We start from the raw sequence: 21,466 nt of genomic DNA on the forward strand, positions 1-21,466 counted from the left end.
CCATCATCCACTGGAGGTTTCTGAGCTGCCAGGGGCCGCTCTTAAATCCACTCATATTTCTTCCTGGACACTTGAGGTATTTTTAATTCTCCCTTTGTGTTTCTCTAGCCTTCACATCAGCAGTGTGTGGAGAAGTGGTCGGTCTTGGGTGAAAGATCTTTACAAACAAGTACAGTGTGATGTGAGATGTCCTCTGGGATGATCCCCAGCTAAGACAGGATGCAAATTTTACAATCAGAGCGTTTCCGTTTGCTCCCTGCCTGTCTCTCTGGGAGGAATTTTGAACGGTGCAGCAGGAGGCTAGAAATCAAGGACTCCATCTTGTTCTGCCACTGAGCCTCGAAAACAATTACTAAACATTTCTTCTACTTTTTTTTTTTTAAAGCAGCTCCAAAGATGTCCTGTGAGAAATGCAGCCAGTTCCTCTTTTCCATGTCCCCAGCCCGACTGGCTAATGGCAGGTTGCTGCTGCCACTTGGACACCTTTGAGAAGGAGGGGGACACTGGCCCACCCTTCTGAGGGCTGCAGATGCTCTTTTCATTCTTAATGAAGAACTATAATTGGCTAAACCTCAGCACTGTCTTATACTGGGCAGTGGCTTAAGTTGCAGAATCACAGGCAGCAGGGAAAAACAATACAGCAAATTGACGGGCACAGCAGACACCAGGCGGTCATTAAAAATGAAGGCGTGTAAACCATGGACAGATCTGTGTGGTGGGTGTACGGAGTCATCGGGCTACAAAACAGCACTGTGCAGCACATTTTAAGAAGCCCCCAGTATATATGTACATGGAAAGAAAGCCCAGGAATTTATAGGGCAACGTGTGGTTATCTCTGGATGGTGGGGTGACGAGGGTTTGATTCCTTTTTGCCTGCCTGTGTATTTTCAAATGTTCCAAAACAAGTTGGAGTAACAATTTGATATAAGACCAGCAACTGACATGATTAATCACAAAACCAGTCCCAGCAACAGCTCATGGATTCTAAGAATGTCAGCTCAGCCTTCTAGGTTACCAGACATTCATTCCAACATCTCCTTTGATCTGCTCGGGCACACAGGTTTAACAATGCCTATGAGAAGGTGAGTAGAGGAGAGGGCCAGCCATTAGCAGAGATGTAGGGAATAGAACTGGGGACCTCTTGGGTCTTGGACCCGAACTCTGATCTTCCTTAAACACTGTTTATATTTCAGTGCTGTGTATGTGTCCCCAGCTGAAGAAGAAATGGCCCATCAGGAAAAGAATCACGCAGGCCTTTGCAGGCCTGTGGGGAGCCCAGTGGAGCTGAGTCCTTAGCTTTGTGAGTGGGTTTCCTGCTGTCCTGATGGACAGCAAAGGTCACTGGGCTGCACAGAACAGTCACTATTAGGAACAAGGTAGCATTGCCATCTGAGATGTCAGAACAGCATTGTCTCAGATTAAGGAAACACCACCTTGTCTCCACCGCCTCTGGTACAGAACCACTTGGACAGGCACACTGATTATAGTGACAGGTGTTTTAGGGCCTACAGTTGACAGTGCAAAGAAAAAGTCATTTAATTCAAAGGCAGGAGTGAATAGAGATGAGGCCCCTCACTGCTGTTGAATCAATGTCATTTTCACTCATTCCTAAAGAGGAAGTAGACTCATGGAGCCACTCCCCGCTTGCTACTCCCATCCATCCTCCCAAAGCCATGGCTTTTCCTGATCACCTTTTCTGGGAGGAGGTCTAAGTGCCTCAGCCTGGGCTTTCCCACTGCGTACTTCCTCCTTTACTCACCTGCTTCCACCTGTGACCTGCCTGCCAGCCGAAAATCTGCTCTTCCTGTCTGCATCCACACTGCTCCAGACTTCCTTCCTCTCACCTGCTCCATCTCCCAATTGCTCTGTTTACAAGGAGCCCTAGGCGTGGCACTGCTCTGCCATCAGTAGTGAGACATGCCTGTATTATCCTTTACCACGGTCTACGAGAGGCTGGTACTGTGCTTGTTTCCTCAACTCCCACCAAGTTTTCATTTGTCCATTCATTCACTCAACAAGTAGAGAACATGCTCCATGCTCCCTTCAAGGCAGGAAGAAGTGTTTGTTCCCTCAGCACTCACAAGAATTCCTCAGGAGAGCCACTGACAGGAAGTGGGCCCACGGGAGGGATGTCTGCCCTGTGGCCTTCAGCTATAGGACAGGCACAGAATTGCTTCTCACCAGCAGCTCTGCACTCTAGATTGTTCTTCCTGGAGTGTGGTGTGGAGTCAATGTCCAGGTGTGGGCAGTGGTTTAGAGAGTAGGGACCCAGGACATGAGGGTGGCTTCATGGTCAGCACATCCTTCTTGGAGGTAAATGGAGGTGACAGACTGATTCTACAGTCCCTGAAGGGGGTGGGGGGGGCTGTATATTGAGAGAACAATGTAACAATGATGACCAAGAGCTACTAAAAATAAGACTAAATTCCTCCCCTTTTTTGGTAGGGGGAAGAAGACATCACTTATAAGCACTTAGTTAGAAATGCTTAGGAAGCGTGGGTTTCACGGGCAGTGGTTTCTCTTGCCATATGTCCCCGAGTCCTTGGACATTTCTGGCATGCCCTCCACTTCTAGATTGCTGCTGGAATCCTTTCTGACAGACAGAGGGACTTAACTCTAAACGGTGTATCCAGCGAGGGTGACGGTGTTAGGAGCCAGCCTTGGTGAGCCATTCTCTCTGCTGCTTTCCTCCTGGGAGCTGCATGGAGGCAGAGGGGCTGCAGACGTGTCCCAGGGGAGGGTGGCTGGAGTGGCAGAGCTGGGTCCTAGTGTGGGGCAGAAGCAACTTGTCTGGATGCTGTGCTTGTGCCAGCCTGGGGGGGAGGAAAATGCTGCTGCGTTTTCTAATAAAGCTGTTACAAGCAGGGTTCCTCTGTGGACCGATTTCCCAGCTGGCTCTTCATGAAGGACAGGGAAACCACAGCCCTGAGACTTTGATGAAGGAGCAGTTCCACTTTACTCCCCTGGACCTTCTGCTGAGGCTTTTCTTTGGGGACCTGCCATCCACCCCTTTCTGTTCTGTGTTTTCTTCTCTCTTTGTTCCTCCGAGGATGCTAAGCTATGAGACTATCAAGCATAAACGTTCACACTGGAAATGGCAGATATGAATGGATGAAGCCTTCAGGGAAGGGGAGACTGAGAGAAAGATACTCCATTTTAGCATCATGGTCTCCCTTGGAGCAACAGCTGCCATTTTGTGTTTTTGTGGTGTTGGACGGTTGCAATGGATGAGGACATTTTGGGTAAATAAATTGTCCCCAGATTGCAAATGGAACCTTGTACCTTGGCAAATAGAGATATGATTTGGCTCTGTTGTTTGCCTCACATGCCCACTAAGCAACATCCAACCTTCTGTAAGCTTCACTGCCGTCCCTTCTTCAATAAGAGATAGGCAGTCCATTTCCCCCTTCTCTCCTCTCTTGGTCCCAACATGCTGGATGAGGAGGGAGCCCCAAAAGCATCGGAGTGACAGGGGAAGAAAAGGGGAGAGAAAAAGGGGAGCTTTGAATTGGATGAGAGAAAAGTTGTATCTGTTTGAGGTCTTAAGAGTGCAATTGAATGAAATTTGAGAAAGGAAGACACCTGTGTGGCGATGGTCAGCGCATCCGTGGTGGCCTATGGATTATAATGCAGCTGTAGAGTATTTGTATCTCACCAAAAAGTCCTCTTGCATCACTTCCAATCATTCATCTGACCCACAGACAACTACTGTTCTGATTTCTCTCACATGGCATCGTTTTCTAGAATTTTCTAAGGTTTTGTGTTTGGCTTCTTTTGCTCAATGTAACGTGTTGACATCCCTCCATATCGCTGCATGGACAGAGTAAGTCATTCTTGTTTTTATTGCTCAGTCACATTCAATTGCACAGGTATGCCACAATTCTGAATTCAATTTTGTGTTGATATTTATGGACATTTGAGTGTCATGCTTTTTGACTATTATGAATAAGGCCTCTATGAACATTTTTGTGTCTCTTCCAGTGGACATATGTCCTCATTTTTGGAATTGCAGGTGCCTACATATTTAACTTTCTAAGAAACTGCAAAATAGTTTTCCAGAGATTGTATCATTTTTACACACCCAACAACAACGTTTGAGAATTCTTGTTGCTCCATATTCTTGATATTTGGTGCCGTCGGGTTTTCGCTGGTTTGTTTGGAGCTATTGTAAAGAATGTGAAATAGTAAATATATTTCATCACAGCTTCAATTTGCATTTCTCTGACAGCTATGATGTTGATCACCTTTTCATTGGCTTATTGGCTACTTGTGTATCTTTCGTGAAGTGTCTGATCAAGGCTTTGGTCCAGTGGGAAAGTTTTGATTTGGCCAGGCTGGCTTGTCACTTGGTTCTCGTCAAGTGACCAAAAAGCTGAGGAAATCTGTCTGGGATGCCACTGAGGGGCTGGGAAGGGGGTGAACCTGTATTTCATAGTCGATGCCTGGAGATAAATGGAGCTATTTCCTGATGACGGGCAAATTTTTTTGGGATACAAGTTAACAGGAAGAGGTGATATCTTTAGCATTGTTCTCCCAGTGCTTGGCTTTGGGTCCTGGCTCTGCCATTGTCCACCGTGTTCCACCTTATTGCACAGGCCTGGTTCTCTCTGAGCTTGGTTCTTGGATCTGTAGATGGAGCATGACCACATTTTGTAGGTCTATGAGGAGTGTAGGAAATAAGATTCTTGGAATAGCTCAGGGATGCTCCAAGTTCTGCAGTTATTAAGTCACTGAATGGGGGCCACCCCTCTGACACCTTTTGAATATTCCCTTGTATGCCTTAAACTCCTATTGAACAAGAACATGTTTTCCTCCTTTCTACTTGAGGAGTGACTAAAGGATTCATCTGGGATGTGGCAAGAGTAGGCTGTTTTCTATATTATGTGTCACCACCCATGAGCCCGGCATCTCCTGCAGGCGAGCCTCCTGCTATTGAGTGCTGGCTGTCAGAGCTGGAGTTAGGAGTCTGAACAGTTATCTCTGCTTAAATCCTGAGCAGGGAGCAACCCTTTTGCCTCAGAACAGCCATACAGCTTGCTGTACGTATCTGTGGGTTCCACATCCACAGACTTAACCAACTGTGGTTTGAGAATCTTTTTTTTAAAAATCACATCTGCATGGAACATGTACAAACTTTCCCTCTTGTCATCATTCCCTACTTGATAGAGACCATTTCCATGCATTAGGCATAATAAGTAGCCCAGAAATGATTTAAAGTATGCAGGAGGATGTGCTAGGTTACATGTAAATACTGTGTCATTTTATATATCAGACTTGAGTTCTGCAGATTTTGGTATCTTCAGGGGTTCTGCAATTGACCGCCCCCAGGGATCCCCAGGGACAAGTGAAATCTCTGCCCAGATTCCAGTCTGCTGTGTCAGAACTGGAAGAGAATTGTCTAATGGTTTTCTCCAATGATGCTTCCTGCCCCCAAGATAATTAACTGCTTTCACAAGTCCAATTCCAGCATATGGGATGTCTCTCATTTAGTTGAACTGATTCACCTGGGACTAAAAAGCAAACCTATGTTTTATTTTCTTAATATGTTCCATGAAAGAAGTGAGTCATTCTTGCTTTTGCTTAAACTAAGACAGATATGGAAAAGAGAAAGAATTGGTACCCATCATTTTAATTATCTCAGGGTAAAGAAAAAGTCCAAGAGAGCTAGGTGGTAATAAATAGGGCGAGACTGGTAGGCAGGCTGCTAATGCGAGCAGAGGAATGCTACTGGAACTTTTCTTTTTGGGAAAATCTCTTCAAAAAGCTCCTAGATTAAAGCTCTGATATCCCTTTTTGTGTGTTGAATTCTGAATTCTGAAGCTTGCTGGTTGGAAGGAAGCACAGATAATTTTTTTTTTTAATCCCAGGAACTCAGAGACTCAAAGGTTTAAAAGTCCTGTGCCCATGGAGAATTGCCAACTAAAAGGGGCTGGAGCAGAGCTGGGTCCCTAGGTGTGGAGACCATTGTCATAAGAGTAAGGAAATGAAATGGCTGTGTATGTAGGTCAGCGACCCCCCTCTCTACTGTGAGGTAAAAAAATTAAGGATGACCTAAAATCGACTATGTATAAAAAGATCCCAGAGAAAGTAGTTCTTTCTTGTCAAAGTGATAATGTTTATACTCCCCGAAGCCAGACCTCCTCAGAGTCTAACTTTCGGGGGACTCTTTAGAGCTGAAAAGCCTGGTTGGACCCTGAAGTCCTTTCTGACATCTATTAACTTTTTATCCTTCAAGGTAGTTGGTTGTGATTGTAGAGGTGTTCGATGGGAACTGTGCATTTTTAGCTACGGCCGTGGATACCGAAAGGTTCTAAGTCAACTGCTTCATAGTGCTGCCTGAACTTCTTCCGGCTTATCTATCACTTAACTAGGACTTTCCCACAACAACTGGATTTAAATGAGTCAAGACTGCCAAATTAAACAATCAAAGGGAAAGACTCACACAGCCAGAAGTATAGAAGAGAAAAAAAGAGACAAAAAGAAGAGGAGGAGCAGAGGAAGGCAGAAGAAAAGAGACTTAGAAAACCCTCACTTTAGTACTAAGACATTTTCAAAGTGCTTATTAAACAATGTCCTGGGCCTGCAGGATTTTTGAGAAACCAGTTTAAGCCAAGAAATGAGTTTCTATTGCACAGCGTGTAAGCCGAGCTTGATCTCAGTTCCTTGTGATGACCAAATGTGAGCCTCTTGGTTTATCGTAGGGCTATTGTCAGGCATCACAGTTATTTGTCTTTATTTTGTGCTCTCAGTAGGTGCTGCATTCTCATTCCTTAGTATAAAGCAGTAATTTTTTAATACAAATTAAAATAAAATAAACTCATTTTATTTAACACTTATTTCATAGTTAAAAGAATTATGAAGACAGTACAGGGAGTGCCTGAGTATCCTTTACTCAGTTTTCCCTCAAGTTAACGTCTTATATTATTTTGGTACATCTGTCAAAATTAAGAAATTAACATTGGTACAGTGTAATAAATTAAACTGCAGACATTATTTGGATTTCACCAATTCTCCCAATAATATCTGTCTTCTATTCTAGTATCCAATCCAGGATACCATGCTGCACTCAAGTTCTCTAAACTTAACTCTGAACAAGAGAAATGTAAGCATGCTTTCTTGGGGTTGGTGGAAGATGGTGTAGCCTTAGACAGGGAATGTCACCCAATGGGTGATGTTTTCCATAGGAACACGTTATGATTTGGGGTTATGTTCTTGACTAAGGTCATTACAGAGAATAAATCATAAAGTCATAGATGACCAAAAAATATGGAGATAGAGAAGAAACAAACCAAATTAATTTTAAATACTGGAGATTGATTCACTTTCCATAAATAAATACAGCGATTTCACACGAGGCCCAGCAACTACAGCCAACACCTGTGTAGTCCTTACTACACACCAAGTGCATATTCAGGATTTTACCTACGTTAATCTTCAAATCACCCTATGAGATAGGCACAATCATTACCCCTGTTTCTATAAATGAGAACACTGAGACTCAGAAAAACTAAGTAATTAGTCCAAAGTTGCAGTCAGTAAGTGTTGGAATTATGGCTCAACCCAAGCCTCAAATGTGGTGAGACAGGCACGTGTGGATATTAAATAGAATATTAAGAAAAATATGCTCAAAAATGGAATTTAATCAATTTATAGCTCACTAATAATTTTGCCTGCTTTTTTAGTATATAGAAAGACTGTTGTGCTCTATTTGGTTGGCTTATCATTTAATAAAGTTGGTGTGTCTTCCGTCTTAGAAAATTTCTGGTAGTAACCCACCAGTCCACACTTTTGATCCCCGTGCACAGGGCATAGTCTATACATTTTTGGCCCAGTGTGTGGCTCAGTGATGTACCATGACTTCCTCTCTCCTAAACACCAGGCATTTTGAGGGCAGAAAATATCTCTAGTGCAGCACAGTCCCAGAATCTCACAGGGTCTAAGATCTCGTGATGGGATGTTTGCAGGAATAGAATCATTATTGTTTGATCTTGCAGCTGTGCTTTTCAAAGAGTGGATGGAATTTTGTTACAAGTTGATTCCAGCAAATCGTCCACCACAAAAACTGGAAATGCAAATGAGGTAGAAATTAACTCCATGTTGAATGATTGGAAAGACAACATCCCAGTCTAAAGTGGAGAATCCTGTAGCTGGGGACTGAAATGGGTCACAAGGTTCAAACTCACTCTGTAATGAGATCAGCAAACATTGAATTTCTCATCTTCCAAAGGGCCTCTGGGCTCAGGCTGGGATGGAATGAAGAGCACCAGGCAGAGTCTGGTGAGCTCTCTGAGATGAAATGGAGCAGGAAGTCTAAAGTGGCCAAGGGAGCTAGAGTTTGTAGGACAGAGTGTGGAAAAGGCAAGAATGTCACAGAGAAAGAACTTTTTAGAGGGTTCCCTTCAGAATTCAGATGATTACTGATTAGTGTATGTGATAAGGAAATATGGCATGGCTGTGGAGAGAACCTCCTGAAAGGGTGAGGGGAAAGAGACCCCATAGGCAAAGAGTAAAACCTTGTAAATTACTGAGGCATGGATTAAAGTGCTATCAGTAGAGAAAAAAATTAACTTTATAATAGATACTATTCTAATCCTACCTAAAAAAGATTGAAAACAAGATCTAAAATGATCAAACTATTTCCAAGTAACTTTACAACCCAGAGAAGAGAACAAGAATATTGGAAGGACTACTATAATATCCAGCCTCATAGATAGAGTTAATAGTCAGGACATTAAAGCAGTTGTTACTATATGCATATGTGTGAGAAGCTAGAGGAAAGATGGAATGTGTTAAGTAAAGACCTAGAGGATATAAAAATACCTAAGATTGGAAGTTGAGACTGCAATGTCTGAGATGAAAAATACACAGGATGGAGGCCTTGGGGGAAGATGGCAGATTCAAAACTTTGTCCAATCGACTCTGTGAATGAGAAGAGTCAGGGTAACATAGGGGAGCCTGTATACTGAAGACAGAGAGAAAAAGAGCATTGGGATCACTAAAGAGGTAACAGGACAGCTGAAAATCATGGAGAAGCAGAAAGGCAACAGAGAAAATGGGAAAAATGGAAGACACAAAGACAAGGTAAGTCAGGTGACCCTGGTGACGTACTGGCAATTCCAGATACAGGAAAAGCCCACACTTCCCACAGCCTGAATCCAGAGTGGAGATTTAGTGTGACAGGAACTGCTTCTGCACAGCAGGCTAGCTTTGGAGAGGACATTTTATTGCTCCCTGTATCTTGGAGAGCTATAGCCAGGTGCCATCTTGAGAAAGAGAGCCTACTGTTAGAGACTGAATTACTCTGGGGATGTGAAAATAAGGAATAATCACAGATCAGGAAGTCTTGGGACACCCTGCCAGTGTCTGGGTGGGAGATGATCATGGAAAGGAGAAGGGTCTCACATGGACCCACTGAGTGCTGAAGCAGCAGGGAGCTTGGGCAGTGTAGGGCATGGTTGTTGGTGGTCCTGCCTTCCCTGGCAAGGAGCGAGTCTCATTGCCTGAGAATCACTTCAGAAACAGAGCAGCAAGCCCATAGCTGGCAGAGTGCTCAGCCTCTGGGAGTTGCCTCTTGGCTACAGGTGTTTCCTGACAGGTGGGACTGAAGGGTCTGGGCCCAGGTTCTATAAATCACATGATTTCCTCAGCCTCCTTCCTCCCATGTAGTGGTAAATTGCAGGATGGGGTCTGAAAGCAGGCAGTGTCCCCAAGTCTCTTGATTCTCCCCTGCCAGTGCAGCACCCTATGCTTTGTTTGCTCCTCCCACTCTTTGATACATTTGGAGGATACCCCTAGGCTTGAATGCTTGTTGCTTCTGGGGGCACAAAGTGGTGGTGGGGGGGAGGAACAAATGGAAAAAGTGGGAACCTACCTGGCCCAGAGGCTTCAAAGTTCCTTGTGGGCAGCAGGAGCTCCTGGCACACAAAGAAAGGAAACTTCTACAGGGAAAGCAGCCCAGAAGTAGACAACTGATCCTTGACCAGCCCCACTCTCAGCCCACATACAGCACCAACCTGTACTCAGGAACTACAAGAGACTCCAGCAACTTTCTTCTTCTTTTTCTTTTTTTAATCTCTGAGTGATGTAGGGATCAGGCTAGTGTCCACAGCACATGAAAAAATGACTACTAAGCTATACTCCCAGCCTAGTGGTGAGCAATTGCACCTTAACCCTGGCACTACTCAGTCCTGCCTGAACATTTGAGAATACTTCAACTCAAAGACTACAGGTGATTAAAGCTTCCAACAACTTGGCCGCAGATACACAAATCCCAATGCAGAAACATAAGAAATATGAAAAAAATGAGGCAACATGACTCCTCGAAAAGTCAACAACTCCTCAATAATGGGCTCTAATGGTAGTAAAGTGGACGAAATCCCAAACAATTCAATAGGATTATAAGAATGATCAATGAAGTTAAACAGATCTGAATGAATTCAGAGAATAGAAGTAAACAACCAAATGAAACAAGGAAGACACTGCAGAATATGAAAGAGGAATTCAAAAAAGATATAGAAATCCTGAAAAAAAATCAAATGGAAATTCTGGAAATGAGAAGCTCAATGAGTCAGATAAAAAAAAATCAGTCAAAAGCCTCACCAACAGGATCAAGTCGAAGACATACAGAATATCAGGGCTTGAAGACAAGGTAGATGAACTAGAACATTCAGATAAAGATGAAAAAAAATTACAAATTAAAAATGGAACATGCAAGACCTCTGGGACACCATGAACAGACCAAACCTATGAATCATGGACATAGAAGAAGGAGGAGAGGTAGAAACTAAAGGCATGAAAAACATATTCAATAATATAATAGAAAATTCCCCCAATCTGGAGAAAGAAATGATCATCCAGAAATAGGAGGCTTTTAGGCCACCCAACAGACAAAACTAGAAAAGAACCTCTCCATGTCATATTATAATTAAAACATTAAGTATACAGAGCAAGGAAATATTGAAGCTGCAAGAGAGAAGTGTCATGTTACATATAAAGACAAACCCATAAGAATAAATGCTGATTTCTTACCAGAAACTCTAACGGAAGGGAGGGAATGGAATGGTGAATTTTAAGCCCTGAAAGAAAATAAGTGCTGAACCTAAATCAATGTATCCAGCAAAGCTATCTTTCATAATTGAAGGAGAAATGAAAACTTGCCATGATGGAAAAACATTAAAGGAATTCATGACCACTAAACAAGCACTGCAGAAGATACCTAATACAGGAGAGGAAAATAAACACAATTGTGAGAATGAGGGAAAGACCAAATCTCACTAGATGAGTAGACACACATATGAGGAATAGGAAAAGATCAAACACTACAAAACAACAAAATGACAGTTATTACTATTCAGTAATAACTCTGAGAGTTGGTGGTCTCAAATCTTCAGTCAAAGGCAGAGACTGGCAGATTGAATTGAAAAATAAGACCCCACCATTTGTTTTCTACAAGAAATCCACCTCACTGGCAAAACCAGACTCAAGCTTAAAGTAAAAGAATGGGAAAAGATATGCTAGCAAATGGAATCTGAAAGTAAGCAGGAGTAGCTATACTCATATCTGACAATGCAGATTTCAAACCAAACTCAGAAGAGACAAAGAAGGCTACTTCGTATTGATAAAGGGAACAATCCATCAAGAGCAGATAACAATTGTAAACATATACACTGAGTGCTGGCACAACCAATTTCATAAAACAAACACTACTAGACATAAAAGCACAGCTAGACCCAACACAACTATAATGGGAGACTTTAATATCCCACTTCCACCAATAGATAGGGCATCCAGACAAAAAAATCAACAAGGAAACGTCAGACTTAAATGTCACTATAGATCAAATGGACTTAACAGACATCTATAGAAAATCCTACCTAACAGCTACAGAATACACATTCTTCTTAGCAGTCCATGAAACTTTCTCTAAAAATTGATCATATCTTAGTACATAAAGCATGTCTTAACAAATACAAGACAATTGGCCAATTGCAGTGGCTCACATCTGTAATCCTAGCTACTTGGGAGGTGGAAGTCAGGATCATGGTTCCAAGCCAACCTGGGCAAAAAGTTATCAAGATCCCATCTTGACAAATAAACCAGGTGTGGTGCTTTACACCTGCAATCCCAACTATGTGGGAGACATAGGTAGGAGGATTGTGGTTCCAGGCCAGCCAGGCCAAAAAGTGAGACTTTGTCTGAAAAATGACCTAAAGGAAAAAGGGCTGGAGGCATGGCTAAAGTAGCAGAGTCAGAGTGCTTGCCTAGCAAGTGCAAGGCCCTGAGTTCAAACCCCATTATTGCCCCCCCCCAAGTTTAATTAACTTCCAGTATTTTATCAGACCACAATGGAATAAAACTAGAAATCAATAGCAAAAGAAACTGCAAAAAAATCTTCAAATTCCCAGAGACAGAACATACACTTTTGAATGTTCAATGAGTCACTGAAGAAATAAGGGGACAAATAAAAAAATTCTTAGACTCAAATGAAAACAGAAACACAATTTACCAGAACTTTTGGGACACAGCAAAGGCAGTGCCAAGAGGAAAGATTATAGCTATAAGTTCTTTCATTGAAAATTCAGAGAGATCTCAAATAAATAAAGTAACTATGCACCTTAAGGTCTTAGAAAAACAAGAACAAGCCAAGCCCCAAAGCAACAGATTGAAAGGACTAAGATCAGAGAAGGAAGAATGAAATAGAGACTAAAATAACTCTACAAAGAATCAATGAAACAAAAGAGTTGGTTCTTTGAAAAGATAAATCAGATTGACAAACCCTTAGCCAAGGGATAGAGAGAGAGGAAGAAGACCCAAATTAACAAAATTAGAGGTGAAAAAAGGAATATCACAGCAAATACAAAATACAAACACAAAAATCTATTTAAAATGGATCAAAGACCTCAATATAAGACCTGAAACCTTGACAGTACATGAAAACAGGGGGATATAGGCATAAGCCACTGCTTTCGGAATAGCACTCCAATAGCTCAGGAAATTAGAGCAAAATTTGACAAATGGGATTGCATCAAATTAAAAAGCTTTTGTACATCAAAGGAAACAAATACCAGAATGAAGAGGCAACCTATAGAACGGGAGAGAATCCTTGCCAGCTATCAATCAGACAAAGGATTAATATCCAGAATATATGAGGGGCTCAAAAAATTAAATGCAGAAATAATAATGGAATAAATATATGGACAAGTGAATTGAATAGTTTTCAAAAGAAGGACAAATGACCACAAACACACAAAGAAATGTTCAACATTTTTAGCCATAAAGGAAACGCAAATCAAGCAACACTAAGATTTCATCTTACCCTACTCAGATTGACCATTATCAAGGAAACAAACCACAAATGCTGGTGAGGATGCTGGGGGAGAAGGGAGGGGAAGGAATCTTTATACAATGTTGGTGGGAATTTAGCTTAGTGCAGCCACTATGGAGGTTAGTATAGAGGTTTCTCAAAAACTACAAACAGAACTACCTTATAATCCTGCTATACCACTCTTGGGCATTTCTCAGAAGGAATGTAAGTCAGCATACATTAGAGATATCTGTACACCCATGTCTACAGCAGCACTGCTCATGATAGTCCAACTATATGAACCTATATCACCATTAGCCGATGGATGGATGAAGAAAATGTGGTATATGTATACAGAATGGAGTTTTTATTCAGTCCTAAAGAATGAAGTTATGTCATTTGCAGTTAAATGTATGGAACTGGAGATCATCATGTTATGTGAAATAAGCCAGATGCAGAAAGACAAATATGACATATCTTCTCTATATGTAGAATCTAGACCCTCTCAAAATGACACAAATGTAAAAGTGGGGCTGTTTGGAGGGAAAGGCAGCAGGAGGAAGGAGGGTGAAAGAGGGGATGGTGAATATAATTGAGGTACTTTATCTGTATATAAAAATAGCATAATGAAATCCATTAAAATTGTAAAAAAAGAAAGGGTGAGGGGAACAAGAAAGAGTAATGGGGGGAATTTGATGAAAGTACACTGCATTACATGCACATTTGGAATATGACAATGAAATTCCTTTGCACAATTAATACATGCTAATGAAAACACATGGAATTGGGTTAGTAATAAATCAGGTATTTCATAAGAAAAGACAAATCAATCACAGAAAGAATAAAGTGAGCATCAGTGACCTTAAAAACTTCAATGGCACAGTGTGAATGCCACAGCTGATGAGCTGGAGTCTCAGAAAGGGAGAAGAGATGGGATGGTCAGCCTTGATTGTCAATTGATGAGATGGAGAAGCACTTTTCTGGGTGTGTCTGTGAAGGTGTTTTTAGAGATGATTGTCTAGTGGGGAAGACCCATCCTGAATGAGTGTGGCACCATCCAAAAATGGGACCAGGAGGAGCAAAACAGAGGAAGAAGAAAGCCCGCTAGCACAAGCTTGCTCTTGCCCCTCCCACCACATGCTCCAACCATCATGATACGTCATCATGTTCTGCTTCACCGCAGGCCCAAAGCGATGGATCCAGTGAAACCTCCAAAACCATGAGCCAAATAAATGCTTCCTCTTTTAGGTTGTTTATGTTAGATATTTTGTCACAGCAATGAAAAGTCTGACTAGCACAAGGGGGGTATCTAGAAGAAAATGTGAAGAAATAATTGCCAACATTTTTCTGAATTTGATGAAAAGTCTAAAACTATAGGTAAAGAAAACTACCCCAAGCCATATCTTGTATTGCTTAGAATCAGTAATAGAATCAGTGAAATAGAGGATTTCAAAGCCAGAAAAAGATTACCTGAGATATTAAAGAACGGTAGATTTTTCCTTAAACAAATGAGGTGGCCATGTGTTGAAAGAGCAGGTAGAAGAAGGAGAGGAAAAGAAGAGGAGCAGGAAGGAGAGGAGAGAAAGGGCAGCTCAGCTCAAAAACTTTTAAACATACAAGTGAAATGTGGACTTTTAAAAACATGCAAGTATAAAAGCACTCGTCAGTAGAAGACTTTCAGCAGGAAGTCCTTAAAGCAAAAGCACAATGATGCCAGATGAAATCCTGGCGCTCCACAAAGCAAGGAAGGGAGCTGAAAGTGGTAACTACACGGGTAAAAATGAAGTTTTTCTTGTTATTTTAATACAGTTAAAAGATAACTGGCTGTTTAAACAAAAGTCATAACAATGTATTCTGGAACTTAAATGTAGAAGTAAAGTGTATGATTGCAAGAGCACACAGGCCAGGAGGAGAGAAATGGAAGTCTATTTTTATAGGATTTTTTTTTTTTTTGGTGGGACTGGGGTTCAAACTCAGGGCTTCAAGCTTGAAAGCAGGTGCTCTACCACTTGAACCACACTGCAATCCATTTTGCTCTGGTTATTTAGGACAAGGGATCTCTTGAACTATTTGTCCAGGCTGGCATTGAACCATGATCCTCCCGATCTCAGCCTCCCAAATAGCTAGGATTACAGGTATGAACCATTGCCTCCTGGATATATGATTTTTTAAGTACATATAAATATTGCTTGATAGCAAACTGTGATAAAGAAAAGATGTATACTGTAAACTCTAAAGGAATCACTATCATAACGCAACAAAAATTACATTTAATGTGCCAAAAAATAAATAAAATGGAATCATGAAAAAATACTTAGGCTAGAAGGCAGACAAAGAAGATACAGAAAATAAAGAGTAGGTGAACCAAATAGTAAGAGATGTTGGCACTGAGGTTACCATATGAAAATTACATTAAATGTAATATATCATAAAGTTACAGTAGTTCCGACAATGTGGTGTCAACGAAAACAGATGAATTAGAACAGAGACACGGAAAACCACACTAAGATTTCACCTCACCCCTGTTAGAATAGCCATCATCAGCAACACCACCACCAACAGGTGTTGGCGAGGATGCGGGGAAAAAGGAACCCTCTTACACTGTTGGTGGGAATGTAGACTAGTACAACCACTCTGGAAAAAAATTTGGAGGCTACTTAAAAAGCTGGACATCGATGTACCATTTGATCCAGCAATACCACTCTTGGGGATATACCCAAAAGACTGTTACTCCAGAGGCACCTGCACACCCATGTTTATTGCGGCACTATTCACAATAGCCAAGTTATGGAAACAGCCAAGATGCCCCAGCACTGACGAATGGATCAAGAAAATGTGGTATCTATACACAATGGAATTTTATGCAGCCATGAAGAAGAACGAAATGCTATCATTCGCTGGTAAATGGATGGAATTGGAGAACATCATTCTGAGTGAGGTTAGCCTGGCCCAAAAGACCAAAAATCGTATGTTCTCCCTCATATGTGGACATTAGATCAAGGGCAAACACAACAAGGGGATTGGACTATGAGCACATGATAAAAGCGAGAGCACACAAGGGAGGGGTGAGGATAGGTAAGACACCTAAAAAACTAGCTAGCATTTGTTGCCCTTAATGCAGAGAAACTAAAGCAGATACCTTAAAGCAACTAAGGCCAATAGGAAAAGGGGACCAGGAACTAGAGAAAAGGTGAGATCAAAAAGAATTAACCTAGAAGGTAACACCCACGCACAGAAATCAATGTGAGTCAATGCCCTGTATAGCTATCCTTATCTCAACCAGCAAAACCCCTTGTTCCTTCCTATTATTGCTTATACTCTCTCTACAACAAAATTAGAGATAAGGGCAAAATAGTTTCTGCTGGGTATTGAGGAGGGGGAGCAGGAGGGGGTGGAGTGGGTGGTAAGGGAGGGGGTGGGGGCAGGGGGGAGAAATGAACCAAGCCTTGTATGCACATATGAATAATAAAAGAAAAATGAAGAAAAAAAAAAAAAGAACAGAGACACGGGGGGTGCTGACTCTTCCCCTGCACTGGCCACCTTACCTGTGTCCACTGCTGAATCTGAGTCTTGGCAGGGTGCCTTGTTTTCTTCTTAGATGGGGAGTTTGTAAGGAGCTGGTGGAAGGTCATTGCCCACTTGCCTCCCTGTTTCCCCTAGGAGTGGTCATGAGACAGTTTCTTTTGGTCTCCTGGGTTCTGATGAGCTATGGGACTTTCTGCCTCTGCCTTCAGAATAGAACTGCAGACCAAGACCGCCCAGCTGAAGTCCAGATTTGGCTGCTCAGCAAATCCAGCCCCCTTTCCTTGGGTGTCATCTTTTTTGGTGTGTGTGTGTGTGTGTGTGTGTGTGTGTGTGTGTGTGTGTAGGTGTGTATGACAAGGACCATGAGGAACTGGCACCTCTGGCTCATCTTTCTTTCACTGTTTATGTAATTAGGGTGACTCCTTGTGTCTTTACCAGTTAAATCAATAAGACCTTGCCCTGTCTTATGAGTGTTTCACAAAGTGAATCCAGACAAACTCACATATATGTGGTCAACCGATTTTTGACAAATGTGCAAAGCAACTAAGTGGAGTAAAGACAGGAAAGGGTTTTAACGAACAGTGTGGGAAAAGTTGGAGGTGCATATGCAAAAACAAAACAACACCCCAAATGCTTGCATCATGTAGCGATTAATTCAAAATGGATCATCGACTTTGTTCTGGAACAACCCAGTTCCAGTGGACGAGACCTGGCCCAAAGTGCTGTGAGACCAAAGAAAGAGAGACAGAGAGATCCAGGGTTGCAGAGTGCAATTTACTGGGGGACTTCATGAGGAACGTGTGGTCCTGGGTGGCTCCACGAGCAGTTGGCTCCCTGCAATTTAGGTCTGAAGGAGGGGTGTGTTTATGGGTTAGGCCAATAGTGACCTCATCTTAGCTGGAGTGGACTTGATTTATCTTAAGTTAATATGGAAGAGTTGGACTCAGCCCTAGAGCACAGAGCACTCTCATGCCTTTGTCTATTTATAGTTTGCTGGGAAACCATGCAGGGAAAACCAGCTAGGGTTATTCATGACGGTTACAACTCAAGATAGCAAGATGAATCCTGTAGATGTAAATATGAAAATATAAATTTAGAAGGAAATGTAGGACAAAGTCTTTGTGAGCTTGGGTTAGGCAAAGAGTTTTTAGATGTAATAACCCAAAGCAATCCCTGAAAGAAAAAAAATTGGGAAGTCACTCTTCATCAAAATGAAGACCTTCTGTTCTTCAAAAGACAGTTAAGAGAAAAGTTAAGAGGCCAGGAGGTAGCATCTGTTAGTCACATATATGCAAGGGACTCTTACCTAGAATACATAAAAATATCCCCAATTTTTTATATGAAAACAGCCCAATTAAAAAAAAAAAGGTGTGTGGGGGAGAAGATTTGAACACTTTCCTGAAGAAAATATAAGGATGTCAAACAAGTACATGGGGAGGAGCTCAATATCACTGTCCATCAGTCAAACTACGATGAGTTGCTTCTCACACCTGTTAGAAAGCCTGCAAGTAAAGGGTGGGCACGCCAAGCACCGGCAAGGATGTAAAGCAACCTGACATTTGGGCATTGCTGGTGGGGATGTAAAACAGCACAACCATGGAAACCAGGTTGGTACTTCCTTAAAAGTTAGCTTCCTATCTTATCATATGATCTAGCCATGTCAATCCTGGACACTTATCCATCCAAAAGAAATAAAACATAAGCCCAAACTGGGCCCTGGTGGCTTATGTCTGTAATCCTAGCTACTTGGAAGACTGAACTCTGGAGGCTGAGATTGGGATGATCTTCAAGGTCAGCCTGGGCAAATATTTCAAGACTCCATTTACAAAATAACCAGAGCAAAATGAACTGGAGGTATGGCTCCAGTGGTAGAGCACCTGCTTTGCAAAGCCTTGTGTTCAAACCCCATCCCTGCCTCCTCCCCCACAAAAAAGCATATGCCCGTACAAAGGCCTAGTATGCAAAAGCTTGAAACTGTTGTATTTGCAAGAGCCCCAAACTGGAAACAATCATGTCCTTTAACTATGAATGAATGAACTCACCATGGTATATCCACACAATGGAATACTGCTCAGTAACTTAAAGGAATGAGCTATTGATACACACAGGAACATTGATGAGTGTCAGAATATTATGCTGAGCGAAAGAAGCCAGACAAAAGAATACATTCCACAATGTAAAATTCTAGACATTGTTAAAAAACTGCACACTTAGAAACACATGTATGCCAGTTACACTTCACTAACTGCCTAAAAAAATAACTGCCAGAATTTGTTTCTTTCAGTCATTCTCAAGACCTGGGTGGGTTTGCGTGCCTTCCTGAGTCCACACAATTAACTTAGTGACATTTCTTTGGTAGCATCCCTGCCTGCTGCCCTTGCCCTTCTCTGAGTGCAGACTAGAGCAAGTGTCCATGGTTGGTGGGAGAGCAGCAAGGGCGACACCGACCGTGACCCAACCGCGATTTTATGCCATCCTCACCACAGACAAAGGTCAAGCGATTATGACCCAAGGGCAAGGTCTGTCTGGAACATTCAGACTAAAAGAAATGTCAGGACGACACAAGGCAGTCGAACACAAATCCTGTGCAGTGACAGGCGGCCCCTGCCCCTGGGGACCCCTCGGGCCTTGGGGAGGCCACGGCCCGGGGACTTGCAGAGCCCACCCCGGGACGGGTGAAGCCACACCGATCCCTTCCTCGCGGGTCTCAGAAGCCCCCGCCCGAGGAGCCAACCATTTATGTCACACTGTGACAATTATTCTGCATAAAATTATCATTAAAAACCCTAATTTTTCAGCCTCCAACCCCGCCAGCGGCCTTTTAGCATTCTTCAGCTCGGTGTCTGCGTGCGGTGATCAGAGGCTCATTTCGCGGCGTGGCGCCCCCCGCGCTCGCAATCAAGCGCTAATTAACCCGCCCGGGCCGGAGGGGGCGGGGCGGGGGCTGCGGGGGCGGGGCCGGGGCGGGTCCGGCACTGGCTGGCTGGTGACCCCTGGGTCTAGTGTCAGGGGCCTGGATCTGGGACCCGTGGCAGGGGTCTGGGGTCGGGGCCAAGGTGGAGCCAAGACCATGTCCGGGGACTGGCGGTCAAGGGCGGGTTCTGGTCCAGGGCAGGGGTCCTGGATCTGGGACCCGAGGCCGGGTCCGGGGTATGAGTGGGGCCAGGGCCCGGGGCTTACCCGAGCGAGGCGGCCGTGCGGCACAGGTGCAGGGGCGCCAGGCCCTCGGTGCTGAGCAGGTCCGGGTCGGCGCCGTGCTGCAGTAGCAGCCGCGCGCAGGCCGTGTGTTCCCCGAGGCAGGCCTCGTGCAGGGCACCGCGACCCCCCGGGCTGGCGTCGGGGTCCGCGCCGCGGCGGAGCAGGTGTCGCACGCAGGCCGTGTGGCCATGGGCCGCCGAGATGCGCAGGGGCGTGGTGAGCTCGCGCTTGTACTCCAGGGTCCAGAGGCCTGGGAGGGAGAGGGAGCATCGTGTAAGGCGGATGGGGTGGTTGGGGGCGGTGGTCCACTGAGGCCTGATGGAGGGTGAGACCATGCATACCTGAGAGACACAACGGAGACGGTGCAATGAGGCACACTGAGTGGGCGACAGAAGGCCACCCAGAGGGGAGAAGAGACTGGAAAGACTATTCTTGAGCCAGTGGGATGGGGTGCTGAGATGCAAGAAGGTTTTGCCAAATATGGGGGTGACTGGAACTCGGGTAAGATTCAGGGAGTTAAAAGCTGATCAAGCAGGATGGACAGTGGGAGAATGAAAGGTCAGAATTGCCATTTTCCAGGCTCTGAATTAGCTGTAGCTTGAGAGAGGAGAGTGGACTGTGGAATTTTCCACAACCATCCTCTTTCCCTTTGTCCTTAAGAGGAGACAAACAGCCGAAACAAACTGACCTACATCACTAAGGCTGTTCAAGAAAAGTTATTGGAGAATTAGCCGTCTTGGAAGTGGCTGAGTTTCAGAAGGCCTCTTTGATGTTGTGGTCCACATTCAGTACAATTCTGGTTTGTTTCTTTGCACTTTCTAGGGGTGTGTGTGTGTGTGTGTGTGTGTGTGTGTGTGTGTGTAGGGCTGCTCTTTCTTGAAGGATGAATGGAACAGGTACTATACATTTTCCTTCTCTGAAAACTCACAAAGCTTGTGGAAGGTTGTTAGCGGCCAGGAGCACCTGTGGAAAGAAGGAGGGGGACAGTCCCTGGTGAATACCCATCAAGGGGCTGGATCTCACATGGCGGGAAGGTCTTCTGTAATGATGGAGGAATCGATACTGTGGCTGTAATGAGCCGCACAGGAGACCCTTTTGGCAGGCCACCTCGTTCTCTGGACCCACGCTGAGCTGTTTTGAAAGACCACTCATTAATTACCTACCTGTGTGTGGTGCAGAATTCCAGCCTGCCCCTTGTCCCAAAGCCCCAGACTGGAGCTTGTCCACTCAGTGGGGGAAGTGAGGGTCTGTTGTCTCTGGTGTGGAGTAATGGTGGCCAGAGGCCCTGGGCCTGGGGCCTGAACAGGTTTGGGCTGTCTTTCCCGGTGAAGACAGTCTGATTCAGAGGGGGAGGATAGGTGTTGTCTCTGCTAAAAACAACCTGCATTACTGCAGTGACCCTCTTGGGTTGTCAGTTCTATTTATTTTCCTAAGATACGA

The 21,466-nt window shown here is 43.7% G+C and overlaps 1 protein-coding gene across 2 annotated transcripts in view; it reads right to left on the bottom strand.

Moving 5' to 3' along the window:
- Asb18 (ankyrin repeat and SOCS box containing 18) overlaps positions 1–21,466 on the bottom strand; it is a 62,472-nt gene that overhangs the window by 19,674 nt on the left and 21,332 nt on the right. For both annotated transcript variants that reach the window (XM_074072062.1, XM_074072063.1), the window contains one exon: positions 20,009–20,276. In XM_074072062.1, the coding sequence (XP_073928163.1) occupies positions 20,009–20,276 (268 nt within the window). The remainder of the gene's footprint in view (positions 1–20,008; positions 20,277–21,466) is intronic.

This window comes from Castor canadensis, chromosome 4 (genome assembly GCF_047511655.1).
Source record: "Castor canadensis chromosome 4, mCasCan1.hap1v2, whole genome shotgun sequence".
In the NCBI taxonomy this organism is placed as follows: Eukaryota; Metazoa; Chordata; class Mammalia; order Rodentia; family Castoridae; genus Castor; species Castor canadensis.